Source organism: Eleginops maclovinus, chromosome 13 (assembly GCF_036324505.1).
Source record: "Eleginops maclovinus isolate JMC-PN-2008 ecotype Puerto Natales chromosome 13, JC_Emac_rtc_rv5, whole genome shotgun sequence".
Classification (NCBI taxonomy): Eukaryota; Metazoa; Chordata; class Actinopteri; order Perciformes; family Eleginopidae; genus Eleginops; species Eleginops maclovinus.
Window position 1 is genome coordinate 7143053 of NC_086361.1, and position 13784 is coordinate 7156836.

Consider the following 13784-nt stretch of genomic DNA (forward strand, 5'->3'; position numbering starts at 1 on the left):
CACCCATTCTCTGCTGCATTCCTCACATTCCTCCATTCAACAAAGGTCAGAGAAGAGTGAGAGAGAAAAAAAAGAGAAAAAGTTGAAGATATCCGGAACGTGGGTGGTTTAGGAAATGAATAGTTGGCCTTTGAAAACCACTATTGAGGACTGGCCCACACTAAACCCTTCCCTTTAAACACACGCACACCGAAACACACAGCCTCTCCATTACCCCATATGGCATTATCTTTGATAACAAAAGGAGGGCAGACCAGTCAGCCCTACAACCGTTATGACGTATGTTTCCATGCATCGCTTTCCCTGACACAAACTTCAGCAGATTAGCATTTGAAGCCAAACACCATCTGCGATCTGACGACAGTAACACATGCATTTAAAAAACAAACAGTGTTAGGGTTTGGGGAGGTTTGAGGATTTCAAGATGCAGCTCTCATTTCTTTATCATGGTGGGTGTATATTCATTATCACAACATTTCATAGGAAGCAGGAAACTAGTAGCTTCTTGGAAACTCTGCAAACGTCAGATGCAATTTGAAGCCACTAATAATGGCGCTTTGACAAAAAACAAAACCGCAATTTAATGAATGAAGTGAGTAACACAACTATAAAGTACCAATTTAGCTTTTTTTAAGCTGACACTTCATCCAGAGAGACTTAAACTGAGTGCGTGAGTCTTGACCCATTAAACAGAAGTTTCACTTGGCCATCCCTCCAAAAATTCAGTTTAAGTTGCAGCAGCAAAAAGGAAACGTATCATTTGTATTTTTGTAATTAACATAAGAACATGTTTGAACTGTTGAGTGCCACTGCAAGATCTACATATGGAATATATCTGTGAAATATTAAATGTATTATTGAACACATTTCATGAGTTTACACGCAATATCTAAGGGAAGGGTTATGTTTTTGGCTCAGTTTATTTGTCTGTTAACATCATTACTCAAAAAACATACCTCATTTTCAGGAAACTTGGTGGAATGATGAAGCATGGGCAGATTAAGAACTCATTAAAATTTGGTCTGATCTGAATCACTGAGCAGATACACAGATGAAGTTATACTTACCTATTTCGAAATAGGGCGTGTTAGTTGCATTCATGCGTTGTCGATATAATTGCAAAAAGTGTTTCCCCACTTGGAGAATAAATTCTAAACAGTCATCAAGTGATGTTAAAGTATTTTGAGTAATAAACTATATAACCTTTGAATAAACATGTGAATGCAACATGTTCCTTGGCAAAGGTCTGCACTCTCCAAAAGACATTTCTGCAGTGGTGGGCCTTCAGGGCCAGAAAGGCGTTCTCTGCTGGCCTAAACAACGTCAGAATCACTGACTTACCTTTTAATATGTTTTTTTATTCATATGGATTAAATTATTTCTAATAGTCTATTCTCTTCATTTAATATATTTTCTCGATGTTGCTCTCCGTTGCGCTTTGTCCCGTAATGGCTATTAATCTTGGAGCTTTTATCCAATCATATTTAAGAAGTGTTGCTGGGTCAAAGAAATCAACCTGAGGCTTCCAGAATCAACAGTGTGAACGCTTGTAGCTTAAAATAAATGGCAATGAAACTGTTGCATTGACCAATCAGATTTCGAGTTTGCAACACCGGGGCCATCTAGCAGGCAAATATGACGAGGGCATTTTCTCGTCTTTTGATTGATGTCAGCGCAGCAAACACTAACATGTGTCGCAACCATTTTTATGATACATCCATGGTAGCAACCTGCTAGCAAACAGCATCTGTAGCGTCGTTAGCAACCTGGACAAGGTCAAATATTTTCTTGTTGATGTTAAAGCTGTCACAACGGCTGACAGCGATGGGGGAAATTGATTTGGGGAAGCTAGCAAGCCTATTGCAGCCGGGGAAAGGGTTTGTCCAACACTTTCAATTCACTAACTGCGAGTGGTGTCCTTGGCTCACAGCCTCCGAGGAGTACTGCAAACTGTATTGCTGGGAATGCCTGATATTCGCAATTCAACGTGGTGTTTGGAGCCATAAAAGTTTTGCATACTTGAGTTGTTTAACACAAAAGGACTGCTGGACACGGTGCTTTTAAAAACTTTTGGGGAAACCCAAGTGGATATACAGCTTAATGAACAAGTGTACAGGGTTACAGAGCTCCTTGATGGTTTTTGCCAAAAATACGACTGGACAGACTTGACTTTCAGCATTAGCCTCCATGGTGAAAGAACAGGACTTATTATTGGAACTGAACTCTTCTTGAGAAAAGAAAGGGATACATTTCAAACGGAAGGATGGATTTTTGTTTACAAATAATCAAACATATTGGTGAGTATAGGCTATAATGACTTTTATTTATATTTGTTATATTTTCTTTTCATTTTATTAAGTAAATATTGTGACATGTCTCCATGCTTTAATGATCAAAATGGTCTTTATTGTTCTCATACTGCCAGTGCTGCTGCACCTGTTTTCACCCTCCGTCTGAAAACAGAGCCAAGTCTGCTATGATTGGTTAGCTTGCCGGCTCTGTTGTGATTGGTGAGGGATGTCCCGCCCCTTAGCCTATCACACTATGTGTTGAATTGCTAGCCAATAGAAGCACGAGTGTCACGCAGTGATGTTACTTTGTCATGGAAGTAAACAAAGGAGTCCAAACGAGAAGTTTCAGGCAGGGGGAGAAATGTATATGACTCAACACATGAGTGCATTTCAATCCCCATGTTTTTGTTTTTTTAACATTTCCAATTAATATGAGTGGAAATGACCAAACAAATATTTTACAGATTTTTTATTAAATAAGATTAAAACTTACATTAACAAAGTCTAAATGTCCCTCAGTTGCAAAATAATGACAAATGAAAGGATCAGTGATATGTGGAGCCACGAGGAGGCTGTAACCAACCAATTCATGTTTTTTTTTATGTGGGTTGGACCGGAACAAGTTAAATTATGTTATCTTGTCGTGCCCTCTTCCTTTCCACAAAAATACTTAGTATAATCTTGACAGTTGCGTCTGTCTGAGTCAGATAAGAATATTTCAGGGGAATTATTGAAACATTTCATTAAAAAAAAAAAAATCACTTTTTAAATGCTTTACTCATTAAGACTGGTGATCAAACATATTTTCAGAGGATAAAACACTGAAAGTTACAAGCTTTAATCAGCAAAATGGTACCACAAGTACCCTTGTATTGAAACCTGCAATAACTAACTTTAAAACAAGTTGACATTTCATCACTTTTAAAGATGGCTAACACCTTCAGCAGATACAGAGCAACTTGATTATTCATTTTAAGTAATTATTTTGTTCAATATTTTCTCTCTACGAGCTCTCTTTTTGGTCTCCACCATCTCCAGACGGAATTACCCTGCTCTTTAGCTGCTAAACGGGGGATTTCCCATTGGCCGAAAGCCCATTTGTCCGATGGTCCTTTCCCCAAATATACTTACTCTGCTACTATGCAAAGGCATGATCAATCCAAATCTGCTTCTGATTGGCTATATTACTCGCTGCATTTGTTGCCTGGATTGGTTAGGGTTTAATGTCATGGTTAAGTTTCACACATTTCCGTCATTCAACATGATTATTTGTCATGCACTTCTGTTTGTTGAAGGAGAGCGTTTATTTTCAGAGCAATGTGCCTTCTGAGCAATGGGCATTTGTTTTCAGAATAACGGACCATTGGACAAGTTAGTTTTCAGCCCTAATGGGATATTCTACCCATTTTGGGGTTTCTGAACAATGGGATGGGAACGCTGTGTCTGTCTGATGAGCAGGTAATGTGAAGTAAACTTTTTACAGCTTATTATTCAAACCAGTTGTCTGCTGTGGTTAAAAAAGACGCTTTGAGAGGGTCGAGCAATCACTTTCACATGTTGACATTGTTTCAACATCGTATTTTGCTACATCTTAGAAAATATAACATAAACAGCCTTTAACCACAATCTAACTAATACAGATACATAGTTGACACAGAAAATTCACAGTGCTACAGAGATGAGGTTCAGTATATTCCTGATTCATCAAGAAACCTTTGAAGACTAAAATCTCAACTCTGCATTATTTCAGGTAACCTCAATTTCCAGACAACAATGATTAATAACTGACGCAATTGCTTGCTTTTGTCCTCTTTCGCAAGAATACTGACCAACCAAGATGTCATACAATTTTAAAGCGTTTTTAAAACATTTCTGTTCTTTGAAATAATAGAAATTCCACAAGAGCAAATACGCAGCTAGGTATCAAAAACAGAAGCAAGTAATGTCTTTGAGCCTGCTTTATTTCCGTCTTATTAAGTTTTAGTTCCTTTTATCCAGCTTAGTTTCACACATTTTATTAATGACACCACACTGTGAGCGACGCAGTTTGACCACAAAATTGTTAGAAGTGCAGCTGGGGTTCAAGTGCACATTCACTGTGGTTGGATGCATTTGGCTTGACTGTGAAAGGAGGAAGGGGGTCTTTGTTTACTTTACTTTATCATCTTCCCTGCATTCATTTTAAATGGACTCTGTTGCTGGGATGTCATGTTTCCCATTTTTCCTTCAAATTCATGATCTGTTTCCTCTTGTCTAAAATAGCCGGAAGACACAAACATGAGAAGTAATTTGGAAATTAGATAGAAGAGGTTTCATTGTCAATCTTTTTTTTTTCTTTTGTCACGTTCTGCATTTTTAACCTTCCATGTGTTTGTGAACAAGAGACAAGAGAAGTCAAACACAAGACGAAGGAGATGACATCAGGCTGCATCAGTGGGGGAAGGAAAGAGAGTCAATTGCTCAATTTGGTATTTTTTGTATTCTTCCTTTTCATTTTATTCATGATTTATCACCTCAACAAAGAAATTTGAAACTTTTTTTTCAGATGAGGGGGGTTAGTGGAGGGGAAAGGGGGGGGGGGGGGGGGCTTGTCCAGCGTGGGCGTTGAATGGCGACGATGGCTGATGACTCAGGTGATGTGTCATGCTGCTATCCTATAAAAGGGAACTTTTACATTTAGTCCACACATACACAAACACACACAAGTACAGTGCACACACTGGACTCAGAAGGTTTGTTTACTACTAAGAGAAGAAAAGATGAAATGTAAGTTGTTTATGATACTTTAAAAGAGTGAGTGTATAGAAGTGTGTGTGTGTGTGTGTGTGTGTGTGTGTGTGTGTGTGTGTGTGTGTGTGTGTGTGTGTGTGTGTGTGTGTGTGTGTGTGTGTGTGTGTGTGTGTGTGTGTGTGTGTGTGTGTGTGTGTGTGTGTGTGTGTGTGTGTGTGTGTGTGTTGAGGAGGGGGGCTCTTCACCCTTACTATGGGTTAGCATGAGTAAGGTGTGCAGGTAAACAATTAATGAGTGAAGGAATAAACAGGTGAGTGTGAAACACAACGTAAGCTGCAATTTAAAGTGTTCAAATGTGATTGAGTTTTATTTCAACTTCCCAAAATGTTTGGTGTCAGGTAGGGCTGTAATTGGCTGGTCTTATGTGTGGGGGTGTGTGTGTGCTGGGACTTTCCCTTGAGTAGTTTGAACTTGTCAACAATCAGATTTTTGAGATTTTTGAGCTTAATTGTTGCAATATTTTGTTATACAAATGTATGATTGTGTTAAACTTTTACACAATTCTTTCTTTATTTGCGTCAGATTAGGGGTTCATGGAGTCTGAACTACTCACTCTGATTTGGCCGACCAATCAGAGCTTTCACGATTCTCTCACGTGGTGATTGGTCAAATAATTTCCCCCCTCTTGACACCATGAAAATGAAAGTGAAGCTTGTGGTAACTGAGTAATGAAGGTCTCCAGCCACAGTCCCTGGTGTTATGATGATGCTTACATTACATAGCACTCTCATCAAGTGTAAAACAACTGGTTGATTACTTACTAATTAGTAAAACATGCTGACTCGCCAGTAAACACAGTGTGTGTAAATGTCAGGTAGACAGACGGTGATGTCATCATTGTGCATCATGAGGGCACTTATTGTATTGTAATTTGCACACTCACTGTATTAGGACTGATGCTCTTAGGATATGAGTCAGTGTTTGGTGACAATTTGCCCCAGTGGCTGACGGTGGTAATGCAACTCAGAACGTCTCCACTTCCTTGTTGATATCCCACTATCTGTGTCAGCCTTGATGATGTAAGAGGGAATGAAACACTGCAACATGAGAAACTACACATAGCAGTTGCATAGTTTAGCCCATTAAACAGATTTTGAATAAGTGTCTTTATTATTATTAATGACAATTTTCTGGAAAAGGACAGATGTTTTTAACGCAATTTTCTTAATCGACAGAGCTGAGGATTTATTTCTCTCTAGAATAAAATAAAATAGCTTACATTTTAGGTTTTATTCTTCTGAGTAAAGTTGCAATGTTTAATGATTGGGCTTTAACAGTGTACAGATTCATACAAAAGTAATGCTTTTATATATTATCAGTTCCTGTATCTGCAGAGACCCTGCTGCCCTCTGCCTGGATTTTGGATTGTAATCTTTTTTATTTTGCCGTAATAGAGATTTTCCTATCACAAGCAAAATAAACAAAAAACTTCAGTCCTTTCAAACTTCACGGGTAGAACTAAGAATAATGGGGGCAGCAGTTACATGCTTACAAACTACTACTGCTCAAGTACCCTGGCTATTTAATCCATAGTGAGTATACAATACAACTGTTGATCAGTGAAACTTCAAATGTATCTCAACTGCTTTGAAATCAATCCTATTTTTCATCTGAAACACATAAAAATGTGGCTCCCCACAATGATGTTTTATTCAAATGTCAATCATTACTTGTGTGGTTTTCCAGTTCTATGAAAGTCCTTTAAATAGTTTTGTTTTCTGTTGGTATCAGAGGAAGTTAAGTGTGTGTGGCATTTCCTGCCCGATGCTGTCACATCCCTTCAGGAGGTCATCAGAAGTTCTGGCTCAGCTGAGGAAATCTGACTGACACGAAATACGTCAGAAACTGTAGAAGTGTGTGAGACACTACATTGGTGTGTTGATGTTTAGTGTGAGTGTGCGTGTGCTGACAAAATGGTCTGATAGATACATTAAAGAGCGCCAATGACTCTGCTTCTTAAGCAGTTCTGCTCTGACCTGTAATGCTGTCACAGCTTTTTATTCTGCCAACTGCATGACTGTACTGCCGGGAGATGTTTTTCTAGTATGACACAGGATTTTTGCTGATGTCTTTTTCAGTAGTTTTCCAATAGCGTGATGAAGCTATTCCAACATTTTAATAAGTGCTGACTTACAATGACTTGTTATTGGTTGTAGAGAGATTGGGCAAAACTAGATTTTTATTTGGGTATTTTGTAAGCTGAGTCTGTTTCATTGGCCAGTTCTAAAGGCTTCAGCTTTGAGCGAACATCTGTTTGTGGTCACTTAGGGCTCTAACGGGATTATGTGTTTTCAGTGTTGCTCCTCTTTGGAGGCAGTAACCATCCTATTGGTGCAGTTTTTATTGTTATCAGGCAGAATTCAGGAGTAGTTTGAAGTCTTTCTTCTAGATGTTTCCTTGCAACACCTCCCCTGAGCCGACCACAACAAAATCAGACAAACTGGACTGTGTTGGTTTTTGTGAATGTCCCTCACATTAAGTTAGAAAGTATATTTGCCCATATTGCAGATACTTTTAGTTTTTTAACGAATGAAAATTATTTTTAATCCGCTTGTAATTTTTTCCTGAAAGATAACAGACTCACTGTGTGACGCTGAAGTGAGTTACTGCTATTGTCTATCAGAAATATTTAGTATTTTGTGTTGTTTGGTGTTTGTACATTTTTAAGATCTCAGCTGTAGAAATGCCAGCCTTCTGTTCAATATAATGGAACGAGATGTCACTAGTGGATCTTGTGTCGATTGTGATGTATTGGGTGAACTGGGTAAAAACATTGGCTGCAAAAAAACCCCATATAGACACAAGGATAAAACATTTAAATATGGAAAAGTGTAAAGACTTTACTTCATCTTTTGTACCAGAAACAATGTCTTTGGTACACAGGTGGACTGGAGTCTCCTCATATTGACCTTTGACCTTAAAGTTATTGCGGTGAGCAGCTGAATGGCAGTAAAAGTGTTTAAAGTGCACCTTTTCAGACACTCATTTCAAAGTGGATGTTTTCCCTCTAAAGAGTGCAGCCGGAGGCGTCAGCCCGGTGATGTCATCGCACAGATTGATCTGAGTCAGACCTCTGCGCCTGCTTCCCTCTCCTTTTCTAACAGGAGGCCCAGAGCAGGCAGGGGGGAGGGGGGGGGGGGGCGAGAAACCCACAACATACCTCTCATTCCTTCACCCTGATCTAACAACAACAGACAGTTCATTCCTTTGTAGCTCTGGCTAATGGGTTTTCTGAAGTTGCACAGACCCGTGGATAGATTTACAGACATGAGTTGTCCTGATCGATGTGTTATTTCCTTGATCTTCCCTGATGAAGAAAGCCTCAGAGACCAAGATAAACAAACCACAGAGGATTAATGGGAATTATTCGTTCTAAGATTAATTCAAAGAGCTCTGGTTGAAAAGACAGAGCGAAGACAGCTGGATGACACTTTCTTTGTAAAAAAACACAAGGGTAAATATTCAGACACAGAGGACCATTCATTCATGAGAGCCGCATTGACAGCAAAAAGTCTGCACACCTGTGGGTCAAATGACGTTGTATTGTAAAAGGTGTTTCTCTCTCTCATTAACCCCTGCAGAATCATCGGTAAAGTTTCCTGCACCTCTTTGTTTGGGTTTTATGGCCTGCAACCTCTGCTCCATTCACCATTTATAGCAGCAGAAGGAATGTTTTTACAGAGAAAAAATTCAAAAAAGAGTCCATGGAGACCAAAACAGAGGTACAAGTCGAGTGATTATGCGACTTAGGGTAATCACGATGCAAAAAACACAGAAATAAAGTATACCCATCCACCCATATTGGACCTCTTTAGTAGAATTAATGTGAACATATGTGTAGATCAATGCAAACTTTTAGAAAAGCAAATGAATGCTGCCATTTTTGCTGACCTAATTATTCTCAACACCACATGACACTGTTGCTCGGAAATACAAATGATCAGTCTGCAGTAATCTCGGTTTCCAAGTCGCCCATTTACACACATGCGACCACTGAATTTGCTAACAGTAAATCATCCTCTGACCTATAAACCTCTATTCACATCCGCAGAGCTTTGAATCTGAACTGCTGCATCAGGGTTTATAAATGTCTGGGCAACCCAATGCAACGCATTTCTGATGATCAAATGGAATGTTTCTGACATCTGGAATCATCTTGTGTTGACATGTGCATGGTTTTCTAGATTTAGGTTAGTAATAAAAATGTGTTTTCATGCAGCTTTGTGGTTGCGAGATGCTACAGTCTCAACTGCAGTCAGTATCCGACCGTGACGAACATTACTTTTGCAGAAAAGAAACACTACGATCATAAGAAATACAAAAACAGGAACATGTCACTAGCAGTTTTAAAAATGTATATAATCTTGTCTTTTCAGTAATCGACTTCACCCCTTGTCTTCTCCACCTGCTGCTATTGGCTGAGCTGTTTGTCCATTCATCATCATATCCCACCTCTCGCTCTCCTCTGTGTAGCATGTTAAGATCAATGATCCATCAGGTGGAAACCTTGGCAAAATCATCCGGAGAGTTCCATGACTTGGTAAGATTTCTCTATACTCCCTCAACCAGCTAATTAATTGATATTTAAATTGATCTTATATATGCTCACAAAGCTATTTATATATAAATTGATTTCCTTTTATCCAAGTCTTTTTCTCCATTTGCTCAAGATACAAGCTCTTTCTTAAAAATTGTCATTTTCTAAAGCCACCTTCATTTCCCATCATGCTCAAAACAGACAGGTGAAGTACTCAAACATTTGGAGGTTTCGGAAAACAGACTGGGGGGTCTTCCTGACATTAATCTCACTGCAGCTCATTTTGACTCACTGAAGGTAAAGGACTAGAATCATGGAAATCATTTCAGTTGAGAATAGAAAGATTGTTTGTTGCAGGTCTATAATGGCTCTCTATCTTTATTTAATGTCTTCACAGGTGAATGAGTCACTCTCCCAGTTGTTCATATACACTCAGTCCTTCAGGCTGCATGTTGATTGGTTGAAAACAGCCAAAGAAAACATCAGTGTGTCCTCCCAGCAAGTAAAGAAGGCTAGCAGTCACCTCCTGATGCTGTCCTCCTTCCTGAATGCTTCTCTTCACCAGGTGAGAAGAGCAGCATGCTTTGATTCATATACAGGGATTATTTTTACCCCAAACATAAAAAAAAGGGGGTTTCACTTAAACATGATCTTAACAGATCTCTGGGGTGCTACTTCTTGTTGTCAAAAGGTGAATTTCCCATGAAGATGTACAAAGTGTATACCTAAAGGCTAATTAATCGTATGTTGTTTGACTTCAAAGCCACAGCCATACCCTCTAAACGTTGATCCTTTTTTTGTGTGTCTTTAGCTAAGTGAAGAGGTTCATCCTTTGGAGTCTCCCTCCCTCCCTGAGGTCTCCACGCCCTTCGATGAGCTTCAGTTCTCTGTTGAGATCTCTAAACGGCTAAAAATGTTTTGCAACTGGTCAAAAAGGGTTTTGTTGACTCTCCAGAGGCTATCCAGTTGCTCTCGACATTAAGCCTCAGCACATAAGCAAATGCAAACATTGTTAACTACTAGGATTTTTATCCAGTGAGGAATTTTAGACATGAAAATGCCAAGTCAGTTGGTTTCCAACTTTGGTCCAGAATTATAAATCTCAACAACTATTGAATGTATTGAATTAGCATTTACAAGAGATGGTTATGGTGCCTAGAGGATGCATTGAAATTACTTTTTTGATCCTCTGACTTTCCGGTAGAATCAAATTCCACCTATCCAGTGAAATATTTCCATGTCCACAGGATGGTTTGGCACAAATGTGATACATACATTCACAAGATAAATCCTATTGGCTTTAGTGATGATGGCAATTCATTGACTGAGACCTTTCCATCAAACTAAAATCCCACCATTAGGTTTACACATGCGGTTTTTAAAGATATCCATGCCATGACATTTAGAATTCACTTACCTCTCAAGGGGATTTGTTTCGCTTTAATGATCTTTTACTCCACCACTTCGTCAAAATTGTAATTAGTCCAAAATCTAAGTTTTCCAGGAGTCATATAGTCGCAGGGTTAAAACTGTTTTGATGCCAATGTAGCTACATGTTGAGTTCTGCAATTCAGCTGTAAAACAGAATGTATGTTTTTAAGAAAGTATGAGTATGTTTCGTTGTACATGTTTCTGTTTAAAATGTGCCCTACTAAAGCACTGTGCAGGGCACTCCTGTGGCCCTTTGAGACTGTTTACATTCACAGTGCCTGCTAAATGTTGGTCTACTCAATGAAATGAATGCAGAGAAAAATTGTGAAAAAATTAATATTTTTATACTGTTGTTTTTTAATCTATTTAGTCTGCTATTTATAAGCTTTTTATATTAAATGACATCGTAAGATGCAGGCATCTGACTTTTGTCTATTGGTTATCTATTATGTATTATTTAATAATATTATTAATAAAGTATTGTCAGACTAATTAATCGTATGACATTATTATTTATACATTTTGTATGTTTTCTTTTTGTAAGTTTAGTCTTCAATAAAGTTTTACACTTGAAACAGCGATCTGACTACTCCATGGTAATTTTCTGTACTTCGTTTATTCATCACTCTATACACTCACTTCCTCAAGGACTTTATCCAAAACCTGAATAGTTTTGAGCTTGAAACTGTTAAAAGCATTTAACTGGCACAATTTTAAGACAACTTCCGTTTGGGGATATGAGAGCAAACAGAATGACCAAGAGTATTTAGTTCTTTGTCCTTTAAAACTCCCACATAGTGATTACATCTGATTGTTTCAACTCCTTCTGTACATTTTTCCAGGCAGGAGGGCAGAACATTTAAAAGCTTTTTTCTAAGCTTTTTCTAACATCTGTATAAAATCATAGGAGCATAGGCCATTTACATTGTGTTTTTTACACATATACAAGGTATATGTAAAAAGGAAGAGACCACTTCAGCATTATCATTTTCTCGGGCCAATTAAAAGTGGGCCACGGGCCGCATTTGGCCCCCAGGCCATAGTTTGGACACCCCTGCCATAGTCCAATACCGGTAAAAATGTTGCAGAGATCAAGTGTTTCCTAACCTGAAGGGAGAAACAGGATTTGTTTCTGTTAAAGAAACCTAACCTGTTCTACAGGAGTCCCATTAAGCCATGAGAGATTGACTGTTAGCCAGCATGCAGGAACACAAATTCAGACTAAATTATTTTTACCTGTTCTTTTTCTGTGCTGTAACAAAATGCCTTCTGTGAAGAAAGCCACAAAATAGCATTTGGTGCAAGCAACCATTACCAAGAAATAAGCCACAATGATGTTTAACATTTAGACAGTTATAAGTCTTTGGGTTAGATTAGGGAGAGATAATGGTCGTAAAGTGAAGCCCCACTGACCTTTGATACAAAACAGCATGCAGAGGGAGATGTTAGTCAGAGGTTTTTTTGATGTCTATCGTGTCCCCCCAAAATAAATACACTTTTTAAAATGTATTTCTTGTTGTGTTTTCTCAGTTTGTGTTGTTATGAATTTGTTTTGCATTTCAACAGCTTGTAAACATTAGGCCTAACACTGTTACATCTGGGGCACAATAAAATGATAAAACCCAAATGCGCGACTCGACACAAAAGGAGTTTCCAAAAAAAGGTTTTTTACTAGAGGTAATATTCCATAGTCACAAAATTCTAAGCATACGCACCCTAGCGTGGTGGCAACTCAAAACGATCTGGCACTGGACACAGAGACAAACACAGCTTAAATACACAAGGTGAACACAGGTGTAAACAATAAGGGCGGGGCAGTTAATCAGGTCAAGGGGAGGGACAACCAAGGAGGGGAAATCAAGCGAGACAAACACCCACTATAGATGAGAGCAGTCACTGCCTTGCGAATCGAATGGCCCGCACACTTTCCAGTGAAAACATTACCATGCCCTAACAGCTGACGTGTCATATAATGCAAGTCAAACAGAAACAAAAAGATCCCAAGTCCAGATATTTAATACTTTTACTTCGAAAAAAAAGAAAATATCTGATGCATAGTCAAGTCCAACATATACAAAATCTTATCCAACAATAAATTAATTATTTATTTTTTACTTAGCAGTACTTTATTTTAAAGCCATCTGGAATTAAAAAATCAGCTTTAAACCTAGATCTAGATAACTGCGTCTTTATCTACATTTTAGCATGATCTCATACAAACTGTGTTCCCATACAACAAAACTGCCTTGTCATTGCTGCTGTGAAGTTCTTCTTTTGTTTGGTTTCAGTTTAAAGCAGTGACTACTTGTTTAAAGCTGTAACCCAAGTGTTGAGAAAGAAAAAACGCTTCCCTCAGAATGTAGGCCTAATGGAGAATGCAAAAAGTTGTATGGGAACATAATGACGGGTCTCTGCTTTCATGTGATTATAGGGCAATAACAATCCCATAAAACAAAGCTTTACTGACACTTTCAGCCTGAGCAGCTGCCTCTCAAACACAAACGTTACATTATTACTAATGCTCCACATCTGCAGCTGCAGTGCAAACACTCGTAAATCACTGAGGTTAAAAGCCTCCACACAAGGCCGAACACTGCCGTTCAGCTGTGCCGTGTGTGAGCCACATGGAGTTACACAAAGTGACTTGCATAATGTCAGCGTGTTGACATGTGGCAGACAGATGATCTCACACACAGACGGACTTTCGCTGTAACCAACGCTGGCCTCCCGGGAAA

The 13784-nt window shown here is 38.7% G+C and overlaps 1 protein-coding gene across 2 annotated transcripts; it reads left to right on the plus strand.

Annotated features, from left to right (window-relative positions):
* The first annotated feature begins 3646 nt into the window (after positions 1-3646).
* il11b (interleukin 11b) lies at positions 3647-11628 on the plus strand. Of its 2 annotated transcripts, none has more exons than XM_063899775.1 (5): positions 3647-3749; positions 9458-9621; positions 9820-9915; positions 10016-10183; positions 10430-11628. In XM_063899775.1, exons 2-5 carry the CDS (start codon positions 9556-9558, stop codon positions 10598-10600), a joined length of 501 nt encoding a protein of 166 aa, XP_063755845.1. In that variant the 5' UTR covers positions 3647-3749; positions 9458-9555; the 3' UTR covers positions 10601-11628. The 2 variants fall into 2 exon arrangements, with proteins under 2 accessions (XP_063755845.1, XP_063755844.1); XM_063899774.1 differs by lacking the exon at positions 3647-3749 and adding an exon at positions 4996-5057.
* Positions 11629-13784: the final 2156 nt, after the last annotated feature.